At 51.4% G+C, this 15,003-nt stretch overlaps 1 protein-coding gene across 3 annotated transcripts; it reads left to right on the forward strand.

Moving 5' to 3' along the window:
- Positions 1-745: 745 nt before the first annotated feature.
- On the forward strand, positions 746-12,521 carry VRTN (vertebrae development associated). Of its 3 annotated transcripts, none has more exons than XM_037128142.2 (2): positions 746-894; positions 7,335-12,521. In XM_037128142.2, the coding sequence occupies exon 2, from the start codon at positions 7,336-7,338 to the stop codon at positions 9,472-9,474; it is 2,139 nt and encodes a 712-aa protein (XP_036984037.2). In that variant the 5' UTR covers positions 746-894; position 7,335; the 3' UTR covers positions 9,475-12,521. The 3 variants fall into 3 exon arrangements, with proteins under 3 accessions (XP_036984037.2, XP_036984040.2, XP_053529381.1); XM_037128145.2 differs by lacking the exon at positions 746-894 and adding an exon at positions 1,213-1,753; XM_053673406.1 differs by lacking the exon at positions 746-894 and adding an exon at positions 3,293-3,372.
- Positions 12,522-15,003: the final 2,482 nt, after the last annotated feature.

Raw genomic sequence — 15,003 nt, forward strand, 5'->3', positions numbered from 1 at the left:
TACTTTTAAAGATTCTATTAACCTTTAAAAATTTTAAATTATCTTCATTGCTTTTTAAAATGATAGCAAGTGATGCAAACTCCTTATAAAATGTCAAACAACGAAGAAAGATAATGCTGCAAGAAAAAGTGTCTCATAGTTCCATTTCTTTCTGCCAGATAGTCACTATTCTCTGAAGCTTTTAAAGTACTGCATTTATATTAAGAACTTAAAAAAAAACATTTCAAATTAAATGGAGAGGCTGAGAAATGGAAGCTACTGGCTTTGTGCCAAGCATAGCCCTAAGTGCTTTAAAGGAGTCATTTCATGGAATCTTCCCAGTTAGCTCTGTGGGGTCAATGTTAGGCCCCAATAACTTCCAAATCAGGGTCCTGAGAGTTTAGACAATTTGCCCAAGGCCATCTAGCGAAGGACAGGGCTGGCATTCAAATCCAACTCCAGGTGATGTCCAAACCACTGCCTCAGGGACTGCCATTATGGTGGGTGGGGCTGGAAATGATTATAATGCAGAGAGACTGGACTTGAACTCGCTTCTGGTGGCTCCCCAGTCCAGTGCTCTGGGGCGGTCGAAACAGGGTTTTTGATTTAGGTGATTAAGTGTAGAACTCACGATAGGCAGAGAAGAAAAGGGTAATAGTGGAGCTGGAGCACAGCTGACATGGGGGCACATTTCCTACTGGGTTGCCAGGGGTACAGCGGTAAAGTGAAACCGGAAGTCAGGGAGAGAAGCAGCCAGCCCCAGCACTCCAAAGGGTTAAAGTCGGGCAGGAAAGCCCCTGGGGGAAGACACCACTGAAGGCTTCAGTCCCTTGGCTTTTACCTCCCCCACCGGCGGGGACCAGACTGGGAGATAGGACTGGTTCCTCCAGGATTATCTGAGGCTCCTGGGTTGAGGTGAGCTTCGGGGACAGAAGCCCCAGGGACTGCATGTTCACCCACCTTCATCTGGGGCTCAGAGAGCCAGGTGCCCTGGCTGAAGCAGCTCTGGCTCAGGCACTTTGAGAGTAAGAGGTGCCCAGCCTGGAGATGCTCAGAAGGTGGGGAGGGAGGCCTCGAAGACAGTGAAGCCTTTCTGTCAGGGAAGGGGTCTTGCACCAAAGTGAGGACATGCGTTCTCCAGCCTCCCCGACTTGCAGGGCCTGGGAGGTGGCAGCTGCCTTGGGCAAAGATGCAGCTTGGAGGTTCAGAGAGCCCCAAAGTATCTAACCATTTATCGCAGGCCAGTTTCTGGGCTCCACCTTTGCTCCTCCCCACCCCCTCTCCCTCTTCTCTTAGCTTGGCCATGAATTTTCTTTCCTTAGGTCTTTCTATCTAAACCTTCTCTTCCCCTCCCCACCCCAAACTCGTTGGAAATCTTTAAACACTTTCAAGTTTTTTCTGGGCAGTTTGAGGTCGATTTCAGAGCTAAGTCAGAGCACTTTAACACCCCAGCTGGGTAGAGTGGATGGGACAATAGCAGCTATCACTTTACCATTGGAAGTGACCCCCGAATTTGCACTTCTTTCATCTTGGGACCCGAGCACTTGAGGGTAGGCGATTTCCTTGGGGGGAGTGGCTTAAGCTGATTCTCCCTCGGCCGGTTGGCTGTAGACTGGTTGGCTGTAGACGTCCTTGCTCAGTGGGCAAATCTGAAACCAGTTCTGGAGTGAGAGTGGCTTTCAGCTGGGGACCTGCCGGCAGGGTGACTTAAATGTCCCAAGCTGAAAGGTGGAGAGAGAATTGGATGCTCCCAGGGCTCTGGGTCACCCTCGAGGTCAGTAACCTAGAAAGTTAACTCAACATTAGGGAGGGCGGGTGACTGTACAGCCTGGTGTCCCCAGGGAATGAGGGCTGGCTTAGGACTCGGAAGGGCCCAAGGATGGAGGAATGACTCTGTGACGATGTTGCAAGCGTGGATGTGTTCCGGGCTGGGGCAGAGAGGGGAGGTGAGGCATTGTTTCACTTTTTTTTGTCCCTACAAGCACCTCCAGCTCCATCCCCACCCCCACCCGCCTCCCTCTTTCTGCCTATCTCTCTTCTCCTTCCTGCAAAATGGTGTGGTCTCGACCCCTCCCACAGCTTCCTGGGTTGGGTCTCATCCCAGATGCCCAGGCCAACCCGCTCTCTCCCCAGCCACCCATGGCCTCCTGGCACACCCGTGGGTAACCTGTTGCCTGCAAGTTCCCCTGAGTGGGCTGCGTTTCCCCTACCCTTCCAGACTTGGGGTCCACTAGAGCAACTGACCTTGGGAACTCCCAGGCTGACTTGCTAGCCTCAGGGCCTACACGGAGCTCCCAGGTACTCCTGCTGCACTTGGTGGTTGGAAGTTCTTGGGAAGTCACCGTCCCCCCCCCCCACAGGCTGCTTACCACCAGCAAGCCCCCGTGCCCCCAACTTCAGGGCCTTCTGGCCACCGAGGAGGGAGACAAGACAGGATGACTAGCACTCCCTCGAATCAGTGGCCAGTGGCACGGCTGGGCAGGTGTACAGTTGGGCCAGTGTGATGGGGGAAGAAGGGGAGAGTGCTGGTTTATCCCTGTCTCACTGAGGGCTGAGGCCTCTGGCCCTCCCTCTGTGCTTGTTGGGCCTGGTTTATGAGGGGTGAGTGAAAGAATGGGGTTGGGGAGAATGGGGGTCTGAGCCCCATCGGCTTGAAATGAGTCTGGGAAAGGAGGAAAGCTGGCCTTGGGGAAGTGAGGTTTTGAATCTCCTGCAGAGGTGCCCACATCTTCATTCCTTCCCTGGCTCCAGAGCCCTTCCCAGACACTTGCAGGGCTTCCCCATTTTATTCCCTTCCAACCTCAAGCCAGAGGAGCCTGTGCAATCTGAGGGGGTCTTGCCTCCTTGGTTTCACTCCTTTTCAGATCCCTTCCAAAAGTCGCCAGGGGAGGCCAGCTGGGCAAAGCCTCGGTCAGCTCTCGGTTTCTGCACCTAATTCATGAATGCACCTGACAGTCGCCAGATCTGCTTTGCATTGCACTGCCAGGAAACCGCTGCTGAAAAAGGCCTGCACCTGAACCCCATTAACCAATTGTCTACTTAGGGGTGATTGGCTGCCCTGTTAGGGCCGATGGTCTTCCCCCACTACCCAGTTCTCTGGGGGTTCAGACCCTCTGGAGCGGACGGGGCATGCAGAGCCCCAGGGAGCTACTTTTTCTCAGCAAGCTTTTGAGGAAACAAGTGGGTTATTGCGTACTCACAAGTCCTCACCCCTCTTTAGGGAAGGAGGGAATGAGATAGCGTGGAGAGGGGGGGACTGGGTCTGGTCAGCGTCTGGGCCAGAGGTGGGGTGGGAAAGGAGACCGTGGGGAGGGGTGGGCTTTGTTCAGGAGGAAGTGTGGCGTATCTGGACATTCTGTTGGATGGTATCTGGATACTGTTGTATGAATTCAGGTAAGTCAATTTTATGTTTCTGGACCTCAGTTTTTTTTTTTTTTTAATGGCTGGTTTGTCTCAAAGTTCAAAGAACCCTTGTATCTCAGGGTCCTTTGGATGATGCACATTTTGGGTGATGTATCCCCTGGATGGTGGATCCCAGGATTGGCAGGGGAGCTCTGGGGTCGGATTGCCCAGGGTTTTGTAATTTTCATAGCTGTGGTCTCGGGGAAGTTAATTAGTTTAACCCCAAGCCTCTGTTTCCCCAGCTGAGGGCTGGGAAAAACCACCCTGGCAGGGGTTGCAGGTGTGATGGAGGTGTAGTTCACTTGCAGGAAGAGGGAGAACCGCATTGTGCGTAAACAGAGCCACCTCTGAGACACCGGAGATCCAAATGCTCGCTCACCCCGCGGGAAGCCCACGGTAGCTCGTGGCTCACAGGGAACACTGTGCTCTCTGCTCAGGAGATATGGCTCCCTGCGGAGCAGGGCAGAAAGAATCGCCCACGCACTATTCTCTCTGAGTTTTTGGTTGAATTACCTCGGTTAAATGCACAGAGTAAGCACCAGGTAGGTAGGGGCTATTTTCATAATTTTGTTTGCACAGTAGCCAGCAGGACGCTCATTTACATGCGCCGTTGAGCACCATTTGACAAGCCGCATGGAGACCCCGCCCCCAACCCCAGCATCTTTGTCAGCCTGAAAAAGCCCGTCCGTGTGTACAGTGTGTTCTTCGGAGCTTTTTTGTTTTAACTGCACATGGAAATAGTCTCTTCGATAAGAACCTGTAGGAAGTTTATCCTCTTGTTTTCCAAAGAAAACAAATTGTTTTTTTAAAAAGCAGATTTAAAGCACATGGAAGATGAACAGAGTTTAAGAGCCCAAATCCAGGGCCAAATAATATGGTCCAAAAACAGATTTGGTGAGAGATTAGACCAGATTTATCACAATATACATGTTTTTAAAAAAAATCTACAGCTGAGAAATTTTAGCCAAAGGTGTTCCCGATCACCAGTTTTTTAAAAAGCTTTCTTTTTTATGATTATCAAGTAAAATTGTGCTGATGCTTCTTCGGTGCTTTAAAAAACTTTCTTTTCAACTTGACTGAACCGTAACGTACACTCAAACACAGTCTTTTTCAGTCTGGGGTTTGATTAGTTGAAAAATGGCTACACCTAAACACAATTTTTAAATCGAAGACTAATCGAAAGCTATGTATTGAACTCCATATCATCTATGAAAACAAAGATCTGAGAAAGGATAATGGTTTCCTTTGAATTTTAGAAACAGTACCCACCAAGGAATATTACTTTGCTTTGCAAGACAATACTGAAAATGTACCAATAAATAAAATGATTGGTTTGTATTGAAAAGGTGGCTGGCAATGGAACCGAGGGATCGTGGGCCCTAAAGAGTATCCCGCTGCACCCCTGTGTGACCTGGGGCAAACTGGGTGAAGTAGACTAATACCGATTGTCTTGGTTTCCTCACCTGTAAACTGGGGACAATGGTATTGCCTTAAAGTGTGGCTGTCAGGATTAGGACAGTGGGTGACAAATGCTCAGTGAATCGCAGGTATGAGATCCGTGTCAGCACAGAGTGACACGCTGTGACAAGACCGACTGGCTTTCTTCCAGGGCAGCAGTTCTCAAAAACTCGTTGGTCTCAGGACCTCTGTGTGCTCTTAAGAATTGAGAACCGCCCCCCCCCCCACGAGCTTTCATTTCTATTGATTGCATCTGCCCACGTAGATTGTATTCAAGATGAAAATGGAGACATTTATAGTGCGTATTTAAAAACGGCAAACTTGTTACGTAGGAACAATGAATAGTTCTTATGAGAAATAACTTTTCCAGATAAAAATTAATGAGAAAAGTGCATTCTTTTACATTTCTCCAAATCTTTCATGTCTGGTTTAATAGAAGACGAGCACATTCTCATATTTGTCTCTGCGTTCGGTCTGTGTGGTACATCGTTTTGGTAGAAGTATCTGAAGGAAATCCCACTTCATCTCGATACATAGATGAAAAGAGGAAGGGTATCTTGATTGCTTTTTCAGTGGATATTCTTCGATTAACTACACCAAAACTCGACGCGTCATTTCTCAAAGCTCAGTTATAATGTAGAATCTGAAGCAACACCCAGGCACTTTTGGAACCCCACTATATTAAAATCTATTGCTTTCTTTTATACTTTGATGGGCTCTTTTACCAATCAAAATGCATAGCTTTGTAACAGCACCCAGAGGGTTTTGGGGCAATAGAATTCATGGAGTGATACAGAGCTTCACCTGTTGGCAATTCCATTATGTGGTATAAAAAGTTACATTCATAGTGTCACCGCCGGTTCCGTGAGAAAAGCCTTTAGGTATGGAGAAGCTGTTGAACTCCCTGGAGTGGGTACAGGCTTCCCTAAATTTTAATTTTCAAGTGAGAGCTCAACATTTCACTGGCAATTTTTCTTGAAGTGACAGTCTCACCTTATTCACTACTGACAAAATGTTTACTAAATACACTTAAGTCCAAGTGATGAATGTCTCCCAATGTTCCCTCGAAGTACAATGGTGTTCGGTGATAAAAAGTGGCCAGTCCATCATGCAGCCCGACAATTGTCCTGTGAGCCCTTCATCTGCTTCCGTGTCCGGTAGAAAGGTTTCTCCTGATATTGAGAAGTCGTGTTTTTTAGGGCTGTAATTTAAGAAAAATCTTTTTTTTAAAGCCTCTAATTTAAAAAAATATTTTATTTATCTATCTTTAGAGGGGAAGGGAAGGAGAGAGGGAGAGAAATATCAATGTATGGTTGACTCTCCTGGGTCCCCTGCTGGGAACTGGCCTGCAACCCAGGCATGTGCCCTGACTGGGAATTGAACCGCGATCATGTGGCTTGCAGGCCCGCGCTCAATCCACTGAGCTACACCAGCCAGGTGCTAAGAAGGATGTTCACTGTGCTTCATCGAGGATGTTGAGGGAAACTACAATAGCTTTTTGTGTTTTCTTTTTTTTTTTTTTTATTTTATTTATTTGTCTTTAGAGGGGAAGGGAAGGAGAGAGGGAGAGAAACATCAATGTATGGTTGCCTTTTGTGCGTTCCCTGCTGGGAACTGGCCTGCAGGGAACCGGCCTGCAACCCCGGTATGTGCCCTGACTGGGAATCGAACCGCGATCGTCTGGTTTGTAGGCCCGCACTCGATCCACTGAGCTACACCAGCCAGGGCTTTTTTGTGTTTTCTTATCTGCCGCTACATGGTGGTAAGGAACACAGTGACTTCCAGTACGGTTTGATTCATGCCAAGTTTACCACAGTGTTACCCAGGTGTTTATACAATGGAAAAGGCAACTATCCCAGTGTCAGCTTAGGATAGTTTAGTTTTACTGTGAAACAGCTTAACTTGCAGACCCCCTGAAAAAGCCCCAGGAACCCCAAGGGTACTGGGACCAGACTTTGAGAATCGCTGTAATAGGGGAAAGACAGTCCAGTGTTGCCTTTTCCAGGTACAGAGGTACAGCTCTTACAGCTGTGCTGTCTAATACGTAGAGTGCTAGGCAAGACTCATGCGTGGTAGCTAACACTTCTGTAGCACTTCACTCTGTGCCAGGCACTATCTGAAGGATGGATATATAAGTGTGTCTGTATATCTGTATGTCTCCATCCTTTTCTTTCATTGTTTTTGCTTATACCTGCAACAACCCTGTAAGGTAGACACTTTTTTATTGTCCCCTTTTTCATGGAGGAACCAGAATCCTAGCGAGGTTCAATGACTTTCTTAAGCTAGTATCAGAATCGAGAAGACCAAGGTCTTAGTACCGCTGAGGGACTGAGTTAACCCCAGGAGGCACTTGGCCATTGTTTGCAATGAAGAAATGGGAGTGGTGGACGTCATCTCAAGGGAGAAGGTGCAGGAGTGGATAGGGCAGGCACCACTGCTGGGCGTCATTGGGGTTCCTCATCCTGACCTCTGCTCTCTGTCCTTTGCCCCGGCAGGATGACATCTAGGGAGCAGCTGATTCAGCAGGTGCTCCTGGAGCTGCAGGAGGCGGTGGAATCCGAGGGCCTGGAGGGTCTTGTCGGTGCTGCTCTGGAGGCCAAGCAGGTCCTGTCCTCCTTCACTCTCCCCATCTGCCGGGAGAAAGGCCCTAGCCGCCAGGTGCTGGAGGTGGACTCGGTGGCCCTGAGCCTGTACCCAGAGGATGCTCCCCGGAACATGCTGCCACTGGTGTGCAAGGGTGAGGGCAGCCTGCTGTTTGAGGCGGCCAGCATGCTGCTGTGGGGGAACACAGGCCTCAGCCTGGAGCTGCGGGCCCGCACTGTGGTGGAGATGCTGCTGCACAGACACTACTACTTGCAGGGCATGATCGACTCCAAGGTGATGCTGCAGGCTGTGCGCTACTCCCTCTGCTCGGAGGAGTCCCCCGAGATGACCAGCCTGCCGTCCGCCACGCTGGAGGCCATCTTTGATGCGGACGTCAAGGCCACCTGCTTCCCTAGCAGCTTCTCCAACGTGTGGCACTTGTATGCCCTTGCCTCCATCCTCCAGCGCAACATCTACTCCATCTACCCCATGCGCAACCTCAAGATCCGGCCCTACTTCAACCGCATCATCCGGCCCCGCCGCTGTGACCACATGCCGGCCACGCTGCACATCATGTGGGCCGGCCAGCCCCTCACCAGCCATCTCTTCCGCCACCAGTACTTTGCCCCTGTGGTGGGGCTGGAGGAGGTGGAAGCTGAAGATGCTACCAGCCTGGCCCTGGCTCCCCTGGCCCCAGCTGCTCTGCCACTACCAGCCAAGACTCCGGAGCTGCTCATCCAGGACCCTTGCCGCAGCTACTCTGAACTCTGCAAACGCTACAATGTCACCAAGAACACCTTGTACCGCTGGCGGCGGCAGTCCCAGGAGCACCAGCAGAAGGCGGCCACCCTCTACTCGGCCAAGCATGTCCTGCAGGAGAGTGTCCACCATGGGGGGGTCATGTCGCTGCAGCAGTTTCTCCAGAGGTTCCCCGAGATCTCCCGTTCCACTTATTATACCTGGAAGAACGAGCTGCTGGACACTGACCCCGGCCAGCCCCTGGCCCCCAAGGAGGGGATGGAGGACTTGGAGAAGGCGGAGAAGCCGCCGGAGGAGCAGGTTGCCAAGGGGCTGGGATGCCCTGTGCTGGCTGAGGCAAGCCCTGCAGTGGTCCTCATGCAGCGGGCCAAGTTGTACCTGGAGCACTGCATCTCCCTGAACACACTGGTGCCCTATCGCTGCTTCAAACGCAGGTTCCCCAGCATCTCCCGGTCTACCTACTACAACTGGCGCCGGAAGGCCCTTCGGAGGAACCCCAGCTTCAAGCCCGCCCCAGCCCTCTCCATAGCCCCGGCTCCCCAGCTGGCATCTGTTGGGGAAGAGGCCCTGCTCCCAGAGAAGAGTGAGGAGGGAGAGGGGACAGGGAAAGCAACAGATGGGGACCCACCCGCCCCCCGGGAGTCCGTGCCCCCGAGGATACCCCTGTCCCGTTGGCAGAGGCGCCTGCGCAGGGCCGCCCGCAAGCAGGTGCTCCGTGGGCATCTCCCCTTTTGTCGTTTTCGCCTCCGCTACCCCAGTCTGTCCCCCTCCACCTTTTGGGTCTGGAAGAGTCTTGCCCGGGGCTGGCCTAGAAGCCTGTCCAGACTCCAGATTCAGGCCCCTGCCTTGGGCAAAGCTGGGAGCCAGGAGGCTGAAGAGAAGCGAGAGAAAGAAGCTGGCAAGAATGTGATAGTTTCTGTGGCCCCAGCAACAGGGGCCCCAAAGGTGGCAGCTTCTCCAGGAGAGGGTCCAGAGAAGGCCCAGGGAGGGTCTTCCAGAGAGAAGGTTCTGCAAGAGGGGGCCATGGCCCAGGGAAGGCCTCCCAGTGGATCCTGGTCCAGCCCCTCTGTGGCCATGGCAGCAGGCAGTAGGGACAGCCAGGTGCTGGTGATGGACATGCTTGCCTCCACCAAGTTCAAGGCTGATGCCAAGCTGTTTTTGCAGAAGTGCTTCCAGTCCAAGAGCTTTCCTTCCTACAAGGAGTTCAGCGCCCTCTTCCCGCTAACAGCCCGCTCCACCTACTACATGTGGAAGCGGGCCCTGTATGATGGTCTCACCCTGGTTGATGGCTGACCTGGCAATGCAGAGGGGCTGGGAGGATGGGGGACCAATTCGGAGAGGGTCAGGGACCCGAGTTGCCCCCTGGCTGGGCTAGGACGCCCTTTGCTCCAGTTTGCATGGCGTCCACCCTAAACCCAAAGGCACATTTGTGCAGTGTCTTGGCTCCAGGGCAGGGCGAACCTGAAACCAGCCATCCGGTCTGCTGCAGAGAGTCACAGTTGTTTGCCCTTCTTATTTTTATGTGTATGGATTTTAGTTTTTTGTTTTGATTGAAGTGGGTTGGCTGGGCCCACTTGCGGGTACTGGAAGCTGTATGTGTGGGGGAGGGGCCGGAGGGGAGCTGGTTAGCTAAAGCTGCTTTCCGTTTTTTTCTAGGGACAAAAGGAGTATTATTATAGCATGGCCATCTGTCCCATTGGGCAGAATATATATCTTCAGTTCCTTCTGGGGTTTGGCATTCTCCTTACTCAAATGTATTTCCCTAAGGAGCATAAGAAATCAAATGTGGAGTGGGTCAGTGGCTTCTGGTTGGCACCCGCAAAGGAAAGGCAGTCAGGCCCAGCGTGAGCAGAAGCAGGAAGTACAGGAAGAACCAAGAGCCTCTGAGGGAGGGTCCTGAGCCGCACCACCGAGGGCTGGTCTGCTCCTGGCCACTCAGTGTGGAGTGGGGGCCTGAGGGCTCTCAAGTCTCTGCTCGCTGCTTGGTCCGTCTGCAGTCCTCTGCCAGTATGGCTTGCCCTTGGGGACGAGACCTGTCTTTCTGCCGAGTCCTCAGAGCTTGTGCCCCGTCGTCAGTGAGGCACCACACAGTGGCCAAGCAGGTGAGAGACCGAATTTTCATTGCCCGAGAATGAAGCTGGAAAAGCAAAGAAATAAAATGATGTGGTGCCCGTAGCCCTTGGTCTCCCGGTGTTTGTTCTGCCAGGATAAAGCTGCCCATTCCCACATGCGCCTTGGATTCCAGTGAGTGGAGAGAGACCTCTTCTCTGTCTTGCTGGAACAATCCTAGGTCCAGGGCTTAGGGAATGAAGGGGCTTCTTCTGGGGATTCTATTTAGGATTGGACTGAAAAGTGACCTTGGGTGTTCTTCCAGCCGGCAGTGAGGCTTGGGGCTGCCTGGGAACTTGCCTCTCATCGATGGGAGTAAACTGGCTGAGTGTGCTCAGGAGCCAGGCTGGCACACACAGTCAAGCCTGCCACGCACCCGGGCAGGCTGGGCCCAGTCTCAGATAAGAAAACAGCCTCAGTGTGTTCAGTTCGCAGGCTGCTCCCTCCTGAGGGGCTGAGCTCTCAGGCCAGGCCTTTGCTGTTTGGGATGGGCCGTCACTGGGGAAGAAGTTCCCTTACAGCCTTTCTCCTCCCGTCTAGTTTTCCTGTGGTGGCTGTTATCCTTGGTTCTATTTTTTCACCCCCACATCCAATCCATCAGCAAATCCTGTTGCCTCTGACTCCAAAATATGCCGAGAACCCCCATCCTCATGCTGCTGCCATCATCTTCTCTCCTTGCCCACACCCCAGCTTCCTACCAGGCTTCCTGCTTTTTCTCTCTTGCCCCACACCACCCTTCCCCAGAGAGTGGCTTGAGAGATCTTTAAACAAATTCTGATTCTGTCACTTTCCTGTCTATAAAATGTTGAGTGCCTTCCCTTTGCTCAGAATTCTTCGCACTGCTGTATAGGCCTTCATAATCTGGCCCTGACTCTCTCCAGCCTTCTCTTGCCCTAACCACCACGGTGGCTGCCTCTGACCTTGAACATGCTCCACCTTAAGTGCCTTTGCATTTGTTCCTTTGCTCTAGAATGCTTTTCCCTGTCGTCTTTACATGCAGGCTCCTTACCACTCAGGTCTCTGAGAGTCACTATGCCACGAACATTTTATTTAGCATCATCTGTTGTTTTCCTGTACGTGTGACTGTTTTCTCTCCTCCCCATTAGAACTAGGCTCCATGAGAAGTGGGGCTTTTGCTTGACTTGCTTTCACCACTGTGTTCCCAGCAGGTTCGTTAGTTCCTGCCACGTCATACGTGCTACAATTTGTTCAAAGAAAGGACGGAAATGGGGCCACTATGATTTCCTGCCGTTACTCTCTGAGCTGTGGTTTTATCACACCCAACCAATCCTGCTTTCTAAATCTCTCTCACTGACTGCTTTTCTCCATCCACACAGCCACCCCTTAACCTAGGCCAGCAGCTGCTGCTCTTGTCTGGTCGTGAGGGGTTTTCAGATTGACTCTGGTCCCCCTCAAACTATCCCATTCATCCTCCTGGCAGAGGCCAGAATGTTCTAACTAAAGCAAATCTGACTCGTTGCTGGATTTCCCACTGCCTTCAGCACAAAATCCAGATTAAGCAGGCCCAGCAGCCTGGCCCTGCCTACCTACGCCTCAGGCTTATTTTCCCCCACTGACCCCTCCCTTATCCACACTGACTCTCCCCACTTACTTTTTCTTTCCCATCATGCTAAACATGTATTGTCATTGCTTGTCCATCACACACTGTGAGGTCTCCACTGAACCCCAAGCAATGTTACCTTTTGGTCCTTTAGGACTAATGTTACCTTAGTCCTTTACCATTCGGTGAAGGGATGGGTGTGATATGTATTCCCACCTAGCTGGCAAGGCCACCTGTAGCCAGCAGGTGGCAATCTGGTGCAGCAAGAGACAGTCTGGTTTCCCAGCAGTGCAGCCCTAACTAGCAGTTTCTGACCCCCTGTCAGAGGGTGGCAGCAAACCTGCTCCTGAGATCTGCCCTGCTTGGGACTCTGGATTTCTCTGTTCCCTTCCCTGCTCTCCGAACCAAAGCAGGTCTGATGTTAGGAACGGTGCTTTCAAAACAGGGTCAAAAAACCACCTGGAGCCCCTGCCTGGTGGCTCGGTTGGAGTGTCCTGACGTCCTGTACACGGAAAGGTTGCCGGTTTGATTCCCAGTTGGGGAGTGTACAGGAGGCAACCAACTGATGTTTTACTCTTACGTTGATGTTTCTCACTTTTCCCCTTCCTCTCTCTGTGAAAATCAGTAAACATATGCTTTGACGAGTTTTAAAAATAAGTAAATAAAAAGCACCTGGACCAAAGTCCCTGCTGGAGCTTGTTATTGGTGTGGATTCCGGGGCCCTGCCCAGATCTGATCCTCACCTGAGACACTGGAGAGGCAGTACACACGTGTGGTGAGTCCTTAGCCTTGCTTTCTCCATCTGTAAAATGGGGATCACAGTAATGCTTACAGTACAGGACCTTACACATGGAAGTGCTAGATGGGCCTTTGCTATTGGCAACGATGATATCTAGTTCAAGAACTGCTGCGCAGCCAGCCCTGGATTTCTAGGAGGAAGCTAATGCCCAAGGAGACTTGCTCAGGATGGGCCACCCTCCAGATCCAAGATGCAGACGCTCCTGTCTTGAGACCAGAAGGCCTGCACTGAGCCCCAAACCCACAGGGGGAAAGTTCAGCACCTGTTGGAGAAAGTTAAGATCAAAATGATATGTCAATATGGATTTGGAAAGTGTTTTATAAGTGTGGTTAAATTATTAATTAATAGAAAAGCAGATTTTTGCCCTGGTTGGTGTAGCTCAGTGGATTGAGTGCTGGCTTGCGAAGCAAAGGGTTGCTGGTTTAATTCCCAGTCGGGGCATGTGCCTGGGTTGCAGGCCAGGTCCCCAGTGATGGGGGGGGGGGGCATGCAAGAGGCAACCACACACTGATATTTCTCTTCCTCTCTTCCCCTCAAAATAAATAAGTAAAAAAAGCAGGTTTTTAATAATTTGCTTAGAGAAATACCTAAGCCGTGACCATATTTGCTAAAAATATTTCATGCTGATTTTGGAGGTGACATTTGTTGAAATTACTAGGTTTTTTTTTTTTTTGGTATCAACTTCTCTCTCAGATGCACATCTAGAATTCACTGAAATGAATAAAGGGAGAAAACTATGTGAAGTTAGCTTTATGTTCCCCAAACTTTTGTGTTGTAAAGTTACAACTGGTTCTAAAATTATTTATCTATTTTTAGGGAGAGAGAAAGACAGGGAGAGAAATATTGATCAGTTGCCTCATATGCGCCCCAGCTGGGGACTGAACCCGTGACCTACGCATGTGCCCTGACTGGAATCGAACTGGTGAATTTTTCTTTGCAGGATGACCCCCAACCAACTGAGCCACACCAGCCAGGATGTGGTTCTAAAAAATTTGAACATAAAACTTCACCCTCAAAAAGCAACCAAGTGAAATGGGAATCATTAAAACAATGTGTATGCATTCATCCCCTGGGCGCGGGGGCCTGTGTTTGGCGGAGGTCATCTCGTCTGCGTGATGCACGAGGTTGCTCCTTGACTGTTTCTCCGGAGTCTGACACTCAGGTCTCTCGGTGGCTCTTCGGCCCCAGGCGTCCACCTCATGTCTCAACTGACCCTTCAGGATGGATGTTCTGTTAGCACCTCAGTCTCACCGTCTGGCAATTGGCTCATTCTCCTGTTCCCCACTGACTCCCTCCTCTGTTTTTTACCCTGGCTGCTGCCTGCATTAGGTTGTCCGGGGAACTGGCTGGAAAGTGGGGTATCGTCCTGGAATTTTCTCTCCTCCACATCTCCAATGTTAGGAACATCGCAGGTTTCATAAGGTTCCACACCGCTGGGTTGTCACAAGAAGAGAATGGGTCCAGGTCACCACCTGACCCCCACCCCCATCCTCTGAGCATAGCTCTCAAGCCAGGTCATAACTGAGGCCACTCCTGCCCAAGCCTGGTCCCTTTGTCTGGGGCTCTGGAGCAGCTTTGCCCACACGGGACTGGCGGATGTAATAGGCTCCTCTCCAGCAGCCCCTGGCGGGCTGCGCCCTGTGCTGTGAGCCGAGGATACAGAGCCATTTGGCCCTGACTCTTGTCCTCACAAGGGCCTCGGTTCACTGGCAGCTGTGGTCTGACACGGCACGGTCGGGCTTCCCTGTGGAATGCACAAAAAGCACCTGGGAGTTGTGGGGGAGCATATGCTGGCTTTGACATCTGCTCCATCATGCTCCACCCCTCCCGATGCATAGCCTCCCTGGGTCAACTCTTTATGAAAGGTAGGCTGCCTGAGGGTCTCTGGGAAATGCCTCAGTTGCTTCCCAGAGGATCCTGGGTTGGTCACTGGTTGTAAAACGCCCCAGGTGGGTGGTAGTCACAGAGGATGGGAAGCTGAGGGAGAGGTGCTCTGACACCAGGCAGCTGTTACCATGGGGCTGGAAGGCCCAGAGAAACAGCTTGGGGAGCGTGTTCCAGGGGAGCCTCTGCCGGCCCTGCGTGCTGTCTGCCCATCTCACCAGCCTGGCTTCTGATAGAAAGGCGCTGGTGTGATTTCTCCATTCCGACCCAGGTTAGTGACACCCTGGGATGCTGTAGGGTGTCGGTAGTGGGTACCTACATGTTCCCATAACTGGGTTACCATGGAAGAGGAGGAGGAAGCTTTCAGGGAGATAACAAGCGTCAGAAAGTAGGTATAAAAATTTTTCCGTAGAAAATGACTTTGGAAATAGCATGAAATCTCCTTAACTCCGTTGGGGACCTAGATAGG

The sequence above is a fragment of the Artibeus jamaicensis genome, unplaced genomic scaffold (genome assembly GCF_021234435.1).
Source record: "Artibeus jamaicensis isolate MK-2021 breed Jamaican fruit bat unplaced genomic scaffold, CSHL_Jam_final contig_851, whole genome shotgun sequence".
NCBI lineage: Eukaryota > Metazoa > Chordata > Mammalia > Chiroptera > Phyllostomidae > Artibeus > Artibeus jamaicensis.

Coding starts and splice junctions, on each gene's coding strand:
- VRTN (XM_037128142.2), top strand. CDS start 7,336: ATGACATCTAGGGAGCAGCTGATTCAGCAGGTGCTCCTGGAGCTGCAG.